This window comes from Astatotilapia calliptera, chromosome 8 (assembly GCF_964374335.1).
Source record: "Astatotilapia calliptera chromosome 8, fAstCal68.1, whole genome shotgun sequence".
Taxonomy (NCBI): domain Eukaryota; kingdom Metazoa; phylum Chordata; class Actinopteri; order Cichliformes; family Cichlidae; genus Astatotilapia; species Astatotilapia calliptera.
In genome coordinates, this window is record NC_137429.1 from 13,345,306 (window position 1) to 13,365,976 (window position 20,671).

General features: G+C 40.0%; 1 protein-coding gene and 1 long non-coding RNA gene across 6 annotated transcripts; both read right to left on the minus strand.

Annotated features, from left to right (window-relative positions):
• Window positions 1-6,374: 6,374 nt before the first annotated feature.
• LOC145430393 (uncharacterized) lies at window positions 6,375-13,625 on the minus strand. Of its 5 annotated transcripts, none has more exons than XR_013910958.1 (4): window positions 12,529-13,603; window positions 11,556-11,669; window positions 9,689-9,774; window positions 6,375-8,911 (listed from the first exon to the last, which is right to left on the minus strand). It is a non-coding gene; the product is annotated as an uncharacterized LOC145430393 (long non-coding RNA). The 5 variants fall into 5 exon arrangements; XR_013910957.1 differs by having other exon boundaries at window positions 9,689-10,436; XR_013910955.1 differs by lacking the exon at window positions 12,529-13,603 and having other exon boundaries at window positions 11,556-12,522.
• Window positions 13,626-15,876: 2,251 nt separating this feature from the next.
• Window positions 15,877-19,955, minus strand: LOC113028434 (putative phosphatase phospho1). Its single transcript, XM_026178691.2, has 2 exons — window positions 19,812-19,955; window positions 15,877-18,185 (listed from the first exon to the last, which is right to left on the minus strand). The coding sequence occupies exons 1-2, from the start codon at window positions 19,822-19,824 to the stop codon at window positions 17,398-17,400; spliced, it is 801 nt and encodes a 266-aa protein (XP_026034476.1). The 5' UTR covers window positions 19,825-19,955; the 3' UTR covers window positions 15,877-17,397.
• Window positions 19,956-20,671: the final 716 nt, after the last annotated feature.

Here is a 20,671-nt window from a genome sequence, read left to right on the forward strand (position 1 = left end):
ATCACCAGTGTGTGAATGTGTGTGTGAATGGGTGGATGACTGGATATGTAAAGCGCTTTGGGGTCCTTAGGGACTAGTAAAGCGCTATATATATAAATACAGGCCATTTACCATATATATTAGACAAAGGATATTGTAGACCACGGTGCCAGGCAGGAGGAAAAGAGGAAGCCCACAGAGGACATTCATGAATGTAGTTAGGAAGGACATGCAGAGGGTTGGTGTGACAGGATGCTAGGGATAGGGGGAGATGGAGGCAGCGATCCTTTGTGGCCACTCCTTTATTAGGAGCAGCTGAAAAAAGCAGAAGGAGAGAAAAAAACAGAGTAAATGAAGAAGTAAAGTGAAGAAGTAATGCCTTGTTAAATCACAAATTCACTGTAATTAACTAAATTTTTTTGGAATGCGTGATGTAATTGATAGAGCCATGAATTCTAATCTCCTCCAGAATATCCGAAAGGATAATCTCCGGCCATTAGTTTGTGCCCTGAAGCTTAAGATCACTCAGAATACGCAACAGGACAATGACCTGAAGCATACTTGAAAGTCCATCAGCAAGTCTGAATGATTCAAAAAACAGAATGAAAGTTCTGGAGTGATTTAGTCAAAGTCTTTACTTTGATTAAGATCCTTTGGTACGACATTAGACAGGCTGCGTATGCTGGAAAACCCTCCAGTCTGGCTGAATTTACATTTCTGCAAAGACGAGTAGGCCAAAATTCCTCTACAGCGATGTGAAAGACTCACTGCCAGTTATTGATGGCAGTTCTTACTGCCAAGGATAGCACAACTAGTTGTTAAGTTTGGAGGGCAATTACTCTTTCACACAAGGGATCGTTTATTTTATCTTAACAATTTAAATTATTATTTAAAAACTGTATTTAGTATTTACTCTGGTTATCTTTGTGTAGTATTAAAATTTGTTTATTGGCAAAATCAAAGAAATCATGAAGGAGGCAAATACTTCTTCACAGCCCTCAAAAGCCATGGTGATGTGCTGCAGACCATTTTCTATCCCTTGTCCCATCTGTCCCATGTTTATAAAAGTAAATGTAAGAAACATGCGGCTAAAAAAGAAGATGTGCTGATCTTTAAATGCAAACCCACAGATGATGATCAGACAGATTAGCAGTTGAAATAATAGCTTTAACAGTAATCAGGATGGAAAAGGGAATATGCAAGTGTGCAAAGACTATAACATAAGACTACAAAAACACACTTTTAGCTTTAAGTCTGGAAATGCAAATACAAGACATGATCAATGCCAGTACCTTACCCACAGTTTGCACGTATTTAACTACTAAATGTCAAAATCTGAGACCATCCCACCTTGGATTTCTTACTTCTTGTTTGTAGGAATCTGGTGACCCTGCTCAACCATACTTATGTTACCTTTTATATCTTAAAAAATACTAAAGGAACAACTGCAAGTTCTGCTGATATTATAAATATCACACAGTCTCAGTCCTTTGTTTTGTCATGTTTTTATAGGGTTATAGGTATTTCTCGCTTATCTTTGTCTTTTTCTTCTCATGGAAGATCGGCAGCGATGAAGGACTTTACTCGGTTTTAATGCGCATGATGGATTAGGTGCGAAATATTCAGCTCAGCAATGAACGGGAATGAATGTGAAAAATGTGCAGCTAACAGATCTGTCACCTCCACTGATATGTGGAAAAGGTTCATCGCAAACTGTCTGGGTTCATCCTTCTCTTCTTGCTGCACAAATGAAGTCATGAGCCAGGGCTTCATGAAAAGGGCAAAGGCAAGTGTTTTCAGACACATGCTGTATATGGTGCAGTCTGAGACTGAACAGACACCCACTGTTTGTTTCAACTTTGTCCGCTGGGCTTTGGTTACACAGGATAAAAGCTTCCTTAAAGAGCCACTGAATGTATTTCACACATAAAGGTCTGTTTGCTGCACTTCTGGAAGAGAAGACCACCCATACTTGAAAAATAGGTATGTAATGCCATCTACACCTTTGGTAAGGTGATACTACGATCAGATTACAAAGTAAAAGGAGGTTTGAAAGATGGGGGACAGTTAAGCTGTAATTAGGGGTGCTGTGAAGTTGCGGTGAGGGAGTCCAGGGTGGAAACTATAGATTACAAAATAGGATATTTCAATTGCTGCTATGAAAGTACACTTTCTTATATTGCAAACACTGCCTGGCTTCTTGTCAGCTTCCCTCACACTGGCACACATTCAGCAGATAACTGAAAGCTTCTCAGTGCAGAGAAGATTTTTTTTGTGATTTTTAGCATCTTCAAGGACACGCAGACACAATTCAGACATTGTTTTTTCTCTGTGGCTGACGGTCTGCAATGAAGGACTCTTGTTTTTATCTCTACAGCTCATCTCAAGGACGTTAGATAAACGTCAGCTCAGACGGCCCACAGTTCCCACTCCTTTCCTTTTCTTTCTGTTGCTAACTTTCTTTTTAGGGAGGGCCACCGCCTAACGCTATTAGCATGACTTTTTGGCTCCCAGTGTTCTCTTAAACTATCACTAGAAGAATCAAACGCAGAGCAGTCAAAATGCTTACAAGTCAAATCTGCCTGATAGCACTTTGGCATAGAAAGCTCACATCCTAATTCAGAGTGACCTCTTACAAGGCCGGAGCCTCTTAACTGAGTTATCTCTCACCTCTGAGGGAGTAATTGAATGGAGAACAATCAATGAGGTTATCCATAAACGCAATCATCTGGCAGCACTGGCCGTTTAAAGCACTTCAACAGTTGAGTGTCATCTCTTACTGGTGGGAGGAAGGGCTGTATCAGCTGATGTATGGAGCTACAACAGGAGGTTGTCATTGACCAGTTTGAGATCCTCAAATACGATTTGTCATCATTCTCCTCAAACTGATGCTAATTGTGTTTTCTATCCATTTCTTTACCTCTGGAGGTCAACCAAAATGGGCTTGGACTACAGGCTGTCTTTTGTTAATTTGACTATACAGACAATACATGTCGTCTCTCCTTAATACCAGCTCAATATGACCTCTATTGAAGAATCAATTCTGGTAGGATCATTTGTGCTGAGAGATGGAAAAGCCCAGAGCTGGCAGACATGTTTTTCAAAGTGTGATGGATAGATCATACAGAAAAAGGAACTGCAGAACAACATATAGGCAGTGATAGTGAGGGCTACAAGTGTCCTGTACAGTCAGCTTTTTGTTGTGTCATTATCATCGGGGTCCTGGACTGACAACAGAAAATATGACGGTAGACAACAACAATGACACGGAATCACCCGAGGCACGGAGTGACAGGATAAATCAGAGAGAAGAAATCAGATGTGGGGAGAACAATGTCCAAGAGAGTGGGTAAAAAGATTGATCACACAGACTCGTCTTTATGTAATCTGACAGAAGTCAATCCACAGAAGAAGAATGGAGCATAGAGAGACAAGAGAAGAAGCACTGGTTAAAAGGCAGCAACAAGGTTACAGCAGATTAAATATGAACAAAACAGGCCATACAAGCAAGAGAGCTGAATCAACGAATTACTTGGCAGACTTCAGCATCATCTTAAACTAACGTGGTGACATGGAGCGCCTCATACGCCATCTCCATCACTGCAGCCTAGAGCCTTTACTGTCATATCCTGTGAGCCATGTTTCATGAATTCACATCAGCACTGCTGTTTGTGCCAGAGGAACCCTGCTTCCATTGATGTCACTTTGTTTTCTTATTAATCTGTGTTGGCTTAAATAATTGGGATAATGTAAGGACTTGCCAAAGTCACATTCACACTGGAGGGCACTCCTGAGCTGATTTAACAGCGACACAATAACTTGGCGCCATCTTCTGGTGAAAAGGTGCCTTTTCATATGTGATCCTGGGAACCTGCCCTTGACAAGAAAAAGTCAAATCACCCCTTTTTCACAGAGCCGAGGTGTTAGCATTTAGCCCTTGCTTGTTTCTGAAGAAGTAAAAATTTCTTTAGGCTGGGACACATCATTTAAATTATACTATTTAAACTTCTAAAAGTTTCATTTCAAAAATTCTTAATCATTTCTTTTAGTTTTGCAGGCAAAAAATGACTCATGGATTTTCATTGTCTGTACAGTATTTCTCAAATTGACTGTAAAAGATGTGTAGTTCATAGTATAGTAGCATACAGTAACAACCTCAGTAAGGATTTAATGCGCTACGAGTTAAATCCAATACAACAGTATTGTTTGATGTTGTCTGTAAAAAGCTGAGTGAATGTGCCACAAACACACACTTGGGTTTACAGGAGTTTCTTTTGATTCAGAAAGTTTCTAAACACTAATTAACCCAACAGCCTTTAAACTGGATAAACATGTTATCCAAATAGTGCTTTTATTATAAAGATGTCCCAGCAACTTTGCTGTTTAACTGTTTTCTTTTTCTCATTTTCACACACAACAACGAATCAAATAATTTTTTAGCATTTCATCTCTGTGTCTTGTGCTTCTGCTACAAAAGTGGTATTATTCTTTCCTCCTCTTGCGCGTCATGATAAATAAACATATCATCTCCTTTGAGAAGGAAGATTAGATCTCCTGTGCCTCTGAGATGCTCACCGTTTCCTCCCCCACATCACTCCCTCATCTTTTAATTTCGTCAACACAGCTTTGACGTCATCTCTCCCTAAACATAAACTTCAAACCAACAACATCAACAAGTAACAATTACAGACTCATACCACCCCAAAGTAAAACCAGACTTTACTGTTTTGGTTGCTAAAAAAAAAGGAAAAGGAAAATAAAATCTTCTCTTAGTAAATGCAATCTTGACTTAATCTAAATTCACTATTTTCAAGAAATTGAGTTTTTCTCACAGCATAATTTAATTTTGAAATGTATCCTTATTTGGGAACAGCTGTGGACAAAACAGTCTTTTGTTAAAGTATTTTTCTTGGCTTGATGCTCTCTTCCAACGAGGATCCAAATTATAAAGTCCAAGTTCAACTGATCAGGCACAACCTTACGACCATGTGCTTATTTTGCATTATCCTGTTGAAAGAGGCCACAGCCATCAGAGAATACCATTTCCATGAAAGGGTGTACATGGTCTGCAACACAGAGGTTAGGTAGGTGGTGCGTGTCAAAGTAACATCCACATGGATGCAAGGATCCAAGGCTTCCCAACAAAGCATCTTGCCTTCTTCCCGTAGTGCATTCTGGTTTTCCTGTCTGTTGAGTGAGACAACTTTTAATAGATTCTCACCACTGCAGACCGGGAACAACACACAAAAGCTTTGGTTTTGAAGATGCTCTATATAATCAGAAATTTTAACTTACATGTGGCAACAAGATGTTCCTTTTTTCTCCATAAAACACTATCCGGTTCAGTTCCTTTAAATTTGTATAGTGCCAAGTCACAAATTTTCCCCTTTATAAACTGTAACATAAAGATCCTACATAATTAGAGATAAACACGAATCTGATCATCCTCTATAAGCAAGCAGTTGGTGACAGTGGGGAGGAAAAATCCCTTTTAACTGGAAGAGGCTTCAGAGACTGCTACAACTATTAGCAGCTATAAAATAAACTTTTAGGTTTAGATTTTAGTTTAGAATTTTATTAATATTTTAGTTAATAATTTTGAATATCAGTGGTCAGCTGATTATAATGTTTAAATCATTTTCATTTTTACATCTACGTATTAAATAGGAATGGTTCTTTAGAGGAACTGGAGTCTAATAATCTTTAGTACAAACACTTGTGTACTTAACCTCCCTCCTCCTGTTTTTGGTTAGGGCTAGGGATGGGTATTGATAAGATTTTCACGATTCCGATTCCAATTTCGATTCTGTTTAACGATTTGATTCTTTATCGATTCTCTTATCTATTCTTTTTAAAAAAAAGGTGAACACTAAGGTCGAATAGCTTAGAACTTTGTTTTATATCTTCTCTTTGAACAAGATAGAAATTTAGGAGTAACATGGCCTTACAAACCCAACAGTGAGATCTTAAGAGATCCACAGCCTACGGCTCTTCAATGGAGCGTCACAGGGTCCCCAGGAAAAAACATTGTAAATGTAAAATAATAAAATAAATATTCTTCTGTAGCAATAACAAAGTATAACATAAATTATTCTGTAGCAATTACATAAGAATATCCAGTAATGTCCCTGCCTACAATTAAACACATTCACTTCCTGAAAATCGGGGGCATCTGCTGTGGCAAATAGGTGCAAGCCTTTTACCATAAACGTAGTCACTGCTCGTGAAGGAAATTGCCTTCCCGGGTTTCCTCCGTGGCGTGAGCGATAAGCAGAGTTTGTCCTTTCCTTATAAGACTCCTAATTATTCAAAGTAACACTCAGGTATGCCATTCAGCGTGTTAGTACGAGCTCGGGAGCAGCTTGGGAGAACAAGAAAACAGAGACTGCTTTAGGTTGCTTTCCCAAATCAACTCAAAGGTTTATTTGATACACAGCAGTTTATATAGATGAAAAAAGGTTCGTGTGTCAGCTTTCCCAGTTCAAACCGGTACAGACCAAATAAGGAAACGTCTTCCTGCCTTCTGAGCAAAGAAGTATCCTGTGTGTAGTTTATCAGTTCAGCTATAATTTATGATCATCCCAGCAAAATACACTCCTAGACATAAAATACAGAGTTCTTTCATCAGTGAATTCTGAAACAAACCACCTAGCCTTTAACGAGCCTTTTCCAGGAGATAAGGAAAAAGGGAGGATGGGAGTAAAGAAGTGGTCTCATCTCTGTGGTGTTTTCGACCTTGAGGTACCAGCCTGTAAGTCTCACATTAATTCTTGGGTCACAGAGAAAGAGAAAAACAACTAGTAGATCGGCCTTATTGAGTAACAGTTTTCCTGTATAAAACAATATCCTGTAAATGCTTACCGTGGTATCAAAATATCATAACAGTTCCCCTCTTTTATTATTTTTTAAAAATAATAACTCAAATAGAAAGGAAAAATCACAAATGTAATAACATAATATAAAGACAAATCATAAATGTGAAACAAATCATAAATGTAACTGGTCCTTTGAGGAAGCTTAATATCAAAAATTCCGAGAGCGTATACATGGTATCACACAACAGACAATAATCATCAAAAACATGCTGCAACGGTTACAAAGGCTACAATTAGTTTCTTCCATCTTCCAAACGTGTCCTGTAGCCACTTATGTAGCCACTGACCGTGACCTGTATTGGCAATCAGTTCTATCTGCAATGCTTCAAGTTTATTCATAGCTTGTGTGAATGAACCGTTAGGAGCGGTATTATTGGGAATGAAAGTACAGCATACATCAACGGTTACTAGACCACAGGTACCGGTCCAATTAACAGGTAAAGCTAATCTAAGGGTATTATTGCACAACCAATAAGCATGTGGGATTGGTCTAGTTAGGCGCGTGACCATGTGTGATTTAACTAACTCCCCCCAGTCAGTATCATTTAATACACCCTCTGGGGGAACAATGATCGATTCTCTGCTCGAACTTGAACTGTGTGTGTGTTCCTCCAGATATGATACAACTTCAGCCACAGAGACAGCTAGCCATGTCTCATTACAGCGTGCACCTGGGGAGTCAGAGAAGAATGTATAGTTATCCTTTGTATAATCTATGTGTGTGTCTGGGCCAGTTAACTTTAATCTGCGCAGACATATCATACTAGTATTAAAATGGAGAGGGATCTGTCCTAGGGGTAGTGAGGGCTTTAACCTATTCTTAGGGCGTTTCATTGGGGCGCAGGTCCCTGCGGTGTCATTAGATAACTTCAATAATTCGCCTAATGGAGTCTCAGGGTTAGTTGGTGTGTGTGTGTGTCTAAGTAGGCAGTCGAGAGGGCTCAGAGTCAACTGTAAAGCGTCTTTAAGGAGAGCATTATCTCCACCGATTTTCTCTAGTCCCTCAGTGAGGGGGAAACCGGATATGGGGTATCCTACTATTACCTGTTCTGGATTAGCCTTTGAACAGACATAACAGTTACTGTTTCCTAAATCACGAGCGGCTGTTCTGGCATTTTCATACCAGGCGTTAGCTCCTGTTCTAGAGGGCGCATAAGATGGTTTATTAGTGGCGTCTATGTTGCTATTTACTGATTTTAGGGAACGTGAGGAGTGCATTAAGTAGGTGTCTTGCAAAATGGAGCATGAGGTATAGTCAGCAAAATATGACCTGCAGAAATGTGAACATGGTTGCAGTTTACAATACAAAATAGCAAAGAGAAATCCTAAGGTTAATGCGATAGATATGATAAATAACCTAAATATATAAGAAAGTATATAAGAAAAACAGTTCTTCAGTTGTCTCCTGGCCTGGTCCCAGGTTCGAGAGACACAGAATAAGCGTCGTATGATGACAATGGGCATTTCATTTTCTCCATTATCAGGATGAAATGAGTCTGGCTTTATCAGGTTAGACATCATGTGGTACTTTTGGCTTTCTGTTCCTGCTGGATGTTTGAGTACCTTGTTGTTGTTCTTTCAGACGTTGTGTGTTAATCAGTGATTGCGTGTGTGCACTGGATCCGGGCGCTGGCTCGCCTGAGATGTCGTCTACCCGTGTGTTTATTTGCTCTAGTTCCGGGCGCTGGCTCGCCGGAGATGTCGTCTGCTTGATCCGACGCCTGAGATGGTCCGATTGGGCTGGTCTTAACCCTGCTGGCATGAATCCACTGAGGTTGTCCGTCTGTGAGGATGCTGGTTCTTCGTCACTGCCAGTAAAGCCTGGGGGCTGGAAAACGCGGCCTCCCAGAGTGTCCTTGGTTTTAGTGGCTTCTCCAACATGCGTCTCCTTGTCTCCACTGGTGGAACTGTGGAGGGGAAAAGCTGAGAGAGACAAACTTTCTGATAGTTATTATTCAGTTTTTCTACCAGGTTGTGAACATCAGTGGACAATGCAATATACATCACCTTCTACTAGCGGTGCCCCTCTGGAAGCTGACCATGGTCTTGGAAATAGTCTTATTTCAAATGGAAATAATTTGGTTACTTCAGATTGAGTCATTCTAATCTCACACAGGACTTGAGTAAGTAATTTGACACAGGTCATTAAAGTTTTAGCACACTTTTGAATTACTTCTAATGTGAATGAAGATCCTCTATCACTGTTAATCTGGTGAGGTATTCCGAATCTGGGTATTATTTCATTGCTCAACTTTTGACAGACTACTTCTGCAGTTTCTTTTGAGGTTGGATAAGCTTCTACTCATTTACTAAATTGATCCACTATTACCAGTAAGTACTTGATACTTCCTTGTGCTGGCATATGTGTAAAATCAATTTGTAATGTATGAAATGGAAAATCTGGTTGTGGTAAATGCTGATGTTTTGCTTTTGAGCTACCTACATTAGTTCGCGCACATGTTAGACAGGTTGCTAATATGCTTTTTACTGCATGCAATGTTTTCTCAATTACAAATCTTGATTTTATTGCCCCTATTACCCCTCTTTGTCCGACATGACTCACACAGTGAAAATGTCGGGCAAGGACTGGCATCAGGGAATATGGGAGGGCAATCAAACCCTTAAGATTTAGTATAGGCCATCTCTGTAATCTAAGGTACAGTCATTATTCTATGCAGAGGCTTGCTCTTGTATAAATTTTAAATCAACATTTGTTTCTAAATAGTCTGGGAGTGTAACAAGTGGCAGCTGTAGGGGCACAGATAATACTTCCTGCGGCGGTGGGAGCTGTGATGCAGCTGCAGCCTTGGCTGTCACGTCTGCTAAGGCATTACCTGTTGCTTCGTCTGTGTCAGCTGTACTGTGTCCTTTCGTTTTTACAACTGCAACGGCCGATGGTAGCTGTATAGCCTGAAAAAGTCTTTGAACAAAATCACAATTTAGCAATTTATTTTCCATCAGCAGATCTAAATCCTCTCTGTCTCCACAATGTGCCAAAGTCATGCACAACGCCAAATGCATAGCGGCTGTCTGTGTAAATCGTCACATGCTTATCCAAATGTAGCTCACAGGCGCGTATTAAAGCCATGAGCTCTGCTTTTTGTGCTGAGTGAAATGGTAATGAGTGAGCCTCTAGTATGATGTCAGGCACTGTTACCACTGAATAGCCACAAAGAAATGAGTTGTCACTCGGCCTTGAACAGGACCCGTCCACATAAACCGTGGCTGAGTCTGAGATAGGTGTTTGCTCTAAATCTGGACATGGTGCTGTGGATTCCTGTATATGTGTCATGCAGTCATGAACGTCAAGCCTGTCTGAGCCATCCTGTCGGTCAGAAGAACACAGAATAGTATCAATAAATGTCATGGCGAATCAGGTGTGCTGCTCGCTTTTATAGTGAGATTTGCATATGTTGTGTAGTTATGTTTGACCTGGTGATTGGTGTGTAGAATAGTGTCATGTGAGAGTGTGAGCTTCTCGCAGTCCCTTATCATGATAGAGCAAGCTGCTACTGCCCTCAGGCAGGCCGGCATTCCTGAACAATTCAGGCAGCACCTTTGAGTGGCGGAGGTCAGCACTCCCTGTAATGCATTGAAAGAGGCAGTCATTTCTGTGGACCACAGTATTCGAGGAGGCTTGTCTTTTTTACAACAGTCACGCAGAATGTGGTCATGAAAAGAACAGTCTGGTATCCACTGTCTGCAATAGTTCACCATGCTCAGGAAGGACAACATTTCCTTCTGTGTAGTGGGCCGAGGGACAGAGGTCACAGCTTTGACCCTGTCTGCAGTCATGGAACGTTTTCCGTGAGACAGTGTGAATCCCAAATATTGAACACAAGTCTGACAGTACTGCATTTTCTTTGCATATGCTTTGTGGCCAGTCTTTTGGAGGTGCTGGAGAAGCATGTGTGTAGCAGTTTGACACAGTTTTTCACTTCCAGCACAGAGGAGGAGGTCATCCACATGTGGATCAGGGATTCAGCCCTGGAGGAGTAAAGCTGTCCAGGGTAGCACGGATCACCATTGAGAAAGCAGCAGGGCTGTCTATCATGCCTTGAGGCAAACGAGTCCAAGTGTACTGCTTATTTCTATGTGTGAATGCAAATAACGGCTGTGTATCTACATGCACAGGCACTGAGAAAAAGGCAGAGCATAAATCCACCACGGTAAAATGTGTATGCAATGCATGTCAATATGCTGTGAACATCTGAAACGAGAGGTGGCAGAGGAATGTTGACTGCATTAATTTGCCTTAAGTCTTGTATGAAACGCCATACGCCAGGTTTGTTAGGCTTTGGCACAGGATTGACAGGAGTGTGGGCTTTATTACTCCTGTAGTCAATAAATCTCCTATGATGACATCTAGAGCTGCGGCTTTTTCCGTGGAAAGGGGACATTGCCTGACATATACTCGCTTTTTGTTTTTTTTTAGCTGTACGTGATAAGGTATGCAGTCAATAAATCCTATATCATTCTCACTTTTTGACCATAATGTCATATTCTGGTATGCAGCTGGCAATGTAACTGCAGAAATAGTACAGTGGATAGGGTAGGTTAGATCTATGTGACGACATATTTCGTAACCTATGTCTGAGTTTTGTAACAAAATCACTGTTTGACCTTCACTTGTGTGAGCAGTTATCATGTTGTTGAACAGTGTGAGAGAAACAAAAGTGTGGCTCCCAGTCATGGGATTACCTGTTAGTGGCGTCTGTACACGTTTTTTTGGCACAGTGTGTGACATAGAGTACCGGACAAAAAGGATGTTGAGTTCATTCTCTGCTGAGGGTCCAGCTGACACAGAGGATGTTCCTTCTCCATCATGTCGGTACATAGGGCAGAGAAAACATAAGCTGTTATCAGTGTCAGCAAACATTTCACCCTTTATGTTAAATGAAATACACAAATTCATTTTTGCTTTGGGTGTCTGCGGCTGCTGGAAAACTGAGCTAAATTTGCACCTCTAGCTTGTCCAACAGTGCATAAAGCGTTTTATGAATACTAGGATAGATTCATCAGGCTTCTGTTTACACATAGTTACTGCATTTAAGTCAATTTTGTCTCTGGACATTGTTAGCAGGAATTTCTTTAGATTCTTAAAGAAATCGGCGACTTTGTCATGTGGGTGTCTATTGTGGACACTGCCTGATGCAAAAGTTTTTCTTCATAGTCGTCTAAATTGTTTTTCATAAGTTCCTCACATTCTTCTTTCAAAAGTTTTTCTCTTTTTTTTTTATGTTCTGCTAATTCTTCCTCGCGGCGTATATATTGTTTTTCCTGATCTTGTTTAAAGAGATGGCTAAGATCCGTTGCATGTGATTCAGATTTTTTGTCACTGTCTTTTAAGCTGGTTGGATCAGAATGCTGACATTGTTTGCGTGCAGCTGCTGCAGCAACTATTAATTCGGTCTCATCTTCGTAAGGCGGCGGGGCTGTGGGCTGAATGGCTGAGCATGGAAGACTAGCTTTTCCCGCAGTAGATTTATTTTCTTTGCTAGAGCCTGCACTAGTTTTATTTGATGTTAAAGCATCTACACCTGGTTCCGGTCCCTTTTTCCATAGTGGTAACATTTGATGTATCACGTCGCGGCATTCTATCATATATTTTCTACAGGACTTTTTAAGCAGACTACTTTTCTTATCACAAATGATATTCAACATTTCTACTGACCTGTTTTCTGGCGATAATCGTTCGGGATAAGGCTCCGAAAAGAAATTAGAATGCATTGAACTTCTTAAGTTGTAAACAAAGTCAGTCACATAAGCACTCCCGCATGTTCTGGATACGTGATCATGGACGTCTTCACCGATTCGTGGACGTAGGTTACACGTAACCGGAAATGGGAGTTGTACTGAGCCGTTATTTGAGACTTTATTTTGTATTTTATTAATTTTTGGTTTTACAGGTACTTTAGATTTTTTATCGGACCTGTCTGTGGTCTTTGAATAATTCTGACCCATGTTCAGTGATTTCCAGAGGGGTTTACACGCTAGGAGGATTTAGGTTAGTATTTTCGCTGCGGCACAGCTGAGGTCACTTTAAATTTATTGCTAGCAATTTTTTGTTTGTGTGAGCAACTCTCACTTAGCGAGCAACTTCTCGCTTAACGAGCAACTTCTCGTAAAACAACAGGCAACTTCCTGTGTCTTTCTGCTTTTAATTTACTGCTTTTAACCCTTGTATGGTAATCGGGTCTGTGAGACCCGTTTTCAGTTTTCTTTCGTTTTTTTTTTTTAACAAAATTAAATTTAATTATTTACTAGCTTTCTGTGAGTGAGCAACTTCTCACTTTTTAACGTACGTTTCAAGATAACAGGCAACTCCCTGTGTCACTCTTTGATGAGCAACTTCTCACTTAACGAGAAGTATTTAAGACAACAGGCAACTTTCTGTGTCACTTTTTCTGAGTGAGCAACTTCTCACTTTTTAACGTACGTTTAATTAAACAATTAATTATTATTATTATTATTATTTTTTAAACAAAATTAAAATATTCAAGACAACAGGCAACTTCCTGTGTCCACCAACACCACACAAGGGTTAATTTACTTTATTCGGGGACTGAGGAAGTCAGTCAGTGTATCTCTCTGGATCACTAAGTGAAACTTCGTCAGCATATCCCGTTTTTTTATGGATTCGGGGACTGAGGAAGTCAGTCAGTGTATCTCTCTGGATCGCTAAGTGAAACTTCGTCAGCATATCCCGTTTTTTTATGGATCGATCACTGAGAGAGGTATAATAGGTCTTTATATAAATATGAAAGACGCATATTTACCTTCTGTCAGGGATCCCACTTCTGACACCAAAATTGAAGGAAATTGCCTTCCCGGGTTTCCTCCGTGGCGTGAGCGATAAGCAGAGTTTGTCCTTTCCTTATAAGACTCCTAATTATTCAAAGTAACACTCAGGTATGCCATTCAGCGTGTTAGTACGAGCTCGGGAGCAGCTTGGGAGAACAAGAAAACAGAGACTGCTTTAGGTTGCTTTCCCAAATCAACTCAAAGGTTTATTTGATACACAGCAGTTTATATAGATGAAAAAAGGTTCGTGTGTCAGCTTTCCCAGTTCAAACCGGTACAGACCAAATAAGGAAACGTCTTCCTGCCTTCTGAGCAAAGAAGTATCCTGTGTGTAGTTTATCAGTTCAGCTATAATTTATGATCATCCCAGCAAAATACACTCCTAGACATAAAATACAGAGTTCTTTCATCAGTGAATTCTGAAACAAACCACCTAGCCTTTAACGAGCCTTTTCCAGGAGATAAGGAAAAAGGGAGGATGGGAGTAAAGAAGTGGTCTCATCTCTGTGGTGTTTTCGACCTTGAGGTACCAGCCTGTAAGTCTCACATTAATTCTTGGGTCACAGAGAAAGAGAAAAACAACTAGTAGATCGGCCTTATTGAGTAACAGTTTTCCTGTATAAAACAATATCCTGTAAATGCTTACCGTGGTATCAAAATATCATAACAGCTCGGTGACATTCGTCTATCCTGGCCTGAAAGGAGACGCTACCGGTAGACTGCAGCGAGAACTGCCAGCATCTGAGCCAGCCAGACTCTGTCTGTCTGTCTCATCATGGTCACCTAAATGCACAGTAATGGCAGGTTTTGTAATAAGGGAGATCGCGCTAACATAATATGCACTGTTAGTTGATTATTTACCTGCCGCATTAACGGCAGAGGACGTACAAACGTCACCGCTGCTGCTGGGTTGAGATTCACGAGTCCGGAGCGGAATTAAAAACATGACATTCATTTAAGGTCATCGCGTGTTTTGTGAGCAAATGCTTTTGCATATTCGTAGTGTTTCCTCCCTTAAATGAAATATCTACTTTTCAAGTATTGCAAGTTGCCCTGTTTCTCAACAAGAACCGGGTTTCAATACCCATATTTCACTTTAATCCCTAACCGGTTTGTTTGACAAGCCTTTCCTCAAAAGCCTTAAACTTCAGCTTGGTTTTGATTCTTTTCTTGAACTTAACTTAAAAATCAAACCAGTCGTTAAATTCATCTTGTCAGTCAAGACTTCTACCTAAATTTAAAGCATGGGTTTCTATCAATGACCTTGAGGAGATCGTTCATGGTTTCATCACATCCTGACTAGGAAAAGGCAATTTGTTGAACTAAGAAAAACACTAACACTGATATCATGATTGCAGTTGCTGACTGGTATAGAAACCCCAACTGAAACTATACTTCTTCTCAAAGGCCATTTCAGCTTAAGATGAATTATAACTGTGTTATTTTCTCCAGTATATTTTTTATACTGTAAAAAGATTTGCTGTGCTCAAGCTCTGTGGTGTTTTTGCATGTGCTGTTATAAATTAGAACTCATCTTTACGGGGTGTTGATTTTGTGTCACAGATATAAACCAGACAACAAAAACACATTGTCAGGTAATGGCTTTATATTCCTGTTAATATGATACATTACACGCATAATAGAACTTTTGATGTAATGAATATACAACAAACCGCAAAATCGAAAAACAAGACCTTTTTTTTTCCCCCCCATTGTTGTAATATAAGCATGGTTGTCTAAAAATCGCAATATTGAAGTGATCTGTGGTTGAGTAACACACATAAAAATATCACAAGTCAAGTTTTTCATCCAGTATAACCTCTCTGTATAGAGCATTTAGTTATTGCACCAAATCTATTTTAGTTTTACAGGTACACAGATTTAAAGTAAACTAATGTTTTTACAGTCTTAAACCATGATCTCTACAATTACAGTACGATACAGAGGAACACCCACAGCATATTTGTAACACAGCATTGGATAAGAATTAGGTTTAGAGCTCAGTGAATTTCAGAGTCAGACTCATGACATCTATAAAAGTTCACAAGTAAAATTAGTTTGGTTGAAATTCAACAGTACAAAATAAACAAATGCTGCTATATGATGTTGCTCGTTTAAGTCTCCCTTCCCTGAGAAATTAAAAAAACACCCCTTAAAGTAAATTTCCAGCACTTACACAACAATTTGTCATTTGTTAAGGCTAAAAAAATGTCACCAGTTTTACACACTACTTTACCGTTTTACTTCTTTTCATTAGCACCCACTTTTCCCTTTACAAACATGGACTTTATTCAACCAGGAAACAGAACTCTTGAGTATCAAATTCATCTTGGTAAAGACAGACAGCATTAACCTAACATAGTTCAATATTAGCTTTTCTAAAGCTGAAACCAGTCTCACAAGGGATTCAAGACTTAACAGATGTAAAGTATTGCTTCAAACAAAAAATGAAGAAAAGAATACCCTTCAATGCATTAATTAACTCTTCATAATCAATACCAACAATACTAAGTATATATTTTTCCCCTGTTGCAAGTTTAGTGAGGAAGAAATGAATTTACATGCTGATTTATGCAGATATACTGAAAATCATCAACTGGGAAAGCATTCAAATAGAAAGAAGAACTTCTTTATCCTGACCCAAAATGAAAACATCTTATCAGTAAAAATAATCACTAGAAGTTTTTAATATGGTATGATTCCATTACATTAACCCTTCTAAAATTGGTAGTGTGCATTTGGCTTTTTTCCATTGTTTCAGAGGGACAGGGAATAACGTTAGACCGACCGGCAGCTGTGTGTCTATGGCATGCCTGGTGTAAATTACTGTTGTGCAATCAAGCCCAGATTAAGTATCAGTAATGGGAGGTGGGGAGTGCACAGGTACTGGCGTATGTCATCTTATCTCTTATCTTTTCTGACCTTGTCCTTGGCCAACATGGTCATATGTCCCAGAAAGTTTCATAACACCTGGCCCTACTTATGTGGACGTAGATGGAGTTTTTTTAAAGGAAGCGTGACAAAAGAGAAAAAGTTTAAATCTCCCCATGAATGAAATCTCATACAGTTAAGAGGAGAAGCAAACCATCAGAGTTCGCATTGCTCAAAAATGTAAACTACACGTGTACTGAAGGGGATGGTTGCTTCATAAACGGCAACTTCAGAGCACGCATGACAATTTGGTTACGATGTTCTCTCCCATTTATCAGACTTGATAAGGAGAACAAAGTGCATAATGAATACTGCATATCTATTATTGATCAAATATCCTTGCTATTGCTAGCTAACTGAATTTTAATACCACGCGATTTACAATGCGGCATACATGTTTAATACCAGAGTCATTGGGATGAAATAGCCTTTTGCATGAGGCTAAAATTACAGCAGTTTAAGTGTCTTGTCAAACATTATATTTAAAAACCATTAGCACTATGAGTTAACCATTTACTGGCTAGCTTATCGTAGCATAGAGAGTGGAAACAAGGGGAAACACCTGGCCTGGTACAAAAAGGAATCTTCTATTTAGAACCTCTTACTACCACATTTGATCATTTTCAATTAAGATTTCACAAAGTTGAAGAATAAAAATAAAATAAATCCTACATCTGTAGGATGGTCTGGTTGTTGCTCGGCTAAAATCATGCATAACCTGCCTGCCAAGTGGACTAGTGTTGGCGCACCTTTATTGCACTTGTTTCCCTCTTACAGACCTTCTTTCACAAGTACAGGCATGCAGTTCTCATTTCTCCTCCACTATTTTCTTCAGGCAGTCTACTATGTCTTTGCCACTGACCCAAGGTTCAATGTTTGTTTTGAACTTGGCAGACTGCTGAAACTCCTTTAGCAGCCTGTGCATTGGAAAGTCTTTCCTGGGGAAAGCCGTGTCCCGGGGCCCCAAAGCCAGACAAGGGCAGGCGTCATTGGCCCCATCTCCAATATAGAAGACCCTCTGAAAGGGAACGCCGCCACGCTCCTTCTGCCGCTCCGCCAAATACTCCCGAAGGATCACCTGCTTGCACATGTTATCAGGACAACGGGGGCATGAGTGCGAGTGGAAAGAGAGGAGCACAAGCTGACCAGCCGCATTAAAACTGGATGGGTTTGTGAAAATCTTTCTGAAAAGGTCACGCACCCCAGCATGCCTAAGCCAGGTTTCAATAAAATACATGTTGGCATCGGAGACCACCACAAGCTCAAAGTCCTGCTGGTGGCTCTGCAGATACTGGAAGAGATTCATGAGGCCTTGATTTGGTGGGATCTTCTCCACTGCTGAATGGATGGAGTCTTTAGAGACGCCCTGCTCAGCCATGTAGGCCAAAATCTTCTGCGTATTTTCATTATACTGCCCCTCCCTGTAACTGTTTTTCAGCCAAGCAGGGAGCTCTTTGTCTGGCAGAGTACGCACCAAAGCATCGTCGCTGCTTTCGCAAATGATGGTCTCGTCGAAGTCAAACAACACCAAAAAGCGTTGATCCTGTGGTGCGGCAGGCGTTAAAGGAGCTGTCATCTTTGGTGAGTGATTTCTTTCTGGGGGGGGGAAAAAAGCAGAGGTGGAAGGAATGAAACAGAGAGCCCTTTTTTTCTCACCGTCAAGGACAGCAGACTCTGAAGCACACTGTTTTATAGCATCCTGGTGTAAAACTTTAATGGCGAGAAGCTAAAAAAGCCATCAATCAGAGTTTAAATCACAGAGAGTTCAGGGTTAAATTAAACTGAAGCACCAGAGGAAAACAACAACATGCATTAAGACTCTTAATGAGGCTATGAGCTGAAGGGGAAATGTGTGTTTACAAGAGTAAAGGAAGGGAGTTTAAATGAAACAAAAGTACCTCATAAACAGGATGTTCATTACAATTAATGAAAGAAATGAAAAAAACAACAACAACAACAACAACCCCAAAGAAGGGCAAATTGTTAAACTCTTTATCTAAATCTCTTTCCACACAAACATGCCTTCAGTCCTTTTTAAAATCATTTATTTAAACTTAGAGGCCACATCTTCCAGCAGTGCCAGTCTCTTGTTTACATAGCTGATATATAGCACAAGGCTTCCCCTTTTACAGGCCTGTTGTAACTCCAGCGAAGAGAGGGCTGATTATGTCACAGACGTTTGGTGGGATGTTAAATCTACTGGAGTAGTTACTGTGAAATGTAGACGTTTTTATGAAAAGAGCTATGATTCCTCTGAATTGAAGATGAACAGGAGTGTATATTTTGAAAAATGTAAAGCTTTAACAATTTTTTCCCCTGTAACCTCCTTTTAGTTTTCATGCCAAGTTTTAAAACTTGACATAAATATGTCATATTTGCAGATATGGCAATTAATCTTTAGACACCTCATAGCAGAAACGAAAAGCAAAGGTGTTAACAGTGGGATGCATTCCACTTGTCGGGCGTGTGTGTGTGTGAAATGAGCCATTATTAAATTCACGTGAGCATTTTCCCGCCAAGGTAGGAAACATTAAAAGTGGCAGATCAGAGAAAAGAAATGATTTGATAAGAGATGTCACATGTCATCTGCATCACTACAGAAAACAAAACAAAACAAAATCAAAATTATAAAAGAAAATTGTAAAATAATCAATGCCAGTGTTTCTGACACTTTTGGATGAGTAAACATTGACCCAGGAACATAATTGGTGTTCCTGGAAACCAACATAACAGGAGTGTGATGCATAACGAATACGCCCTAGAAGGCCAGGCTGATTTTACAAGCATGTTATTAACCCAGTACTGCAATCTAGCTGTACCTGTGACTGCGACAGAGGGCATTGGGTGCATACAGAAAGTAAAACAACAAGACCTGACTTGATCGATTGTTAATATTCGCATAACATTCGTAACATGTTATGCAGGCTGCCTCCAGGAACTAAAAATGACATGCAACCTACAGCTTTGGTGCACACATGTGCCAAGTGAGCACAAGCCTGATCTCCCCAGCAGCCACTGCGTTATTAATAGCACACATTTACACACTAAGCTATCTAATTTTAACCCCGGCGAACTATTTCTGTATGAGAGGTTACCTCTGAAAGTCATAAGCCGGTCATTGCATGAACGGAGCAGAATAAAAGGCTGATGTAACTATTTAAATGTGACACACGTTAAAAATAAAAGAAGAAGAAAAATAACACAGAGAGGAAAACGGCCTACCGGTGGAGGGCATATATAAGCGGGGATGGTCGGCTAGGTGTCCGGCTCCCAGATCCGCATCCCAGTGACGCGGTAAGATTTTTTAAAGGAGACTCCACAGCGGATCGAGGGTATTCCCATTTAAAGCCGTTGCGTCAAGCAAGCCGACGTAAACACGTGATTTCCGCCATGACCTTCCAAAGTAAAAGCTTCAGCGAGTAGCTTAAGTGTACTTGGTGAACCTATATTAAATGTATGGTACACTGTTACGGTTATGTAAACAAATACGACAGAAAGTGATACCATGCCGAATGTGCCCAGGTATTACTTTTTTGTCCTCTACAAAGTTTAAGATGAACTAAAATTGTACATTTTTGCAAATACAACAGTTATTATAAACGTACTAGTAGCTTAAATCTCATGTGTGGTGAATCTACTGAAAATTGTCCCATTTTATCTCATCCAAGTACTTCATAATACATTCTTACTTTAAAACATGAAACGCAACCTTTAAACAGACAGGACATTATATAAAATTGTGAAATGTCTGTGTAGGTTCTCAGTAATCCAGGTCATAGTAGTTGTAAGAGCCTCATCCCAATCCGATTTACTCCCTGTTAGACCTCTGCCTTACCATCACATATTTGAAATACAATAAGGGTTGTGTCACTCAAAGGTCAACATCTTTAAAGAAGAAGCTCAAATAAAGAAACACCTACTGGTTTATTCAAGATGACACTTGGTTAAAAATCAAAACACAAGAGGTAGAGGTTTCATGAACACATGAGCTGAGTGGATGAAAACATCAAGTTCACCAAAAAATAGATACCTATTTGATTCCCATTGGAGTGGGTATTGTAGGTCAAAGGGTAGGTCAGAGA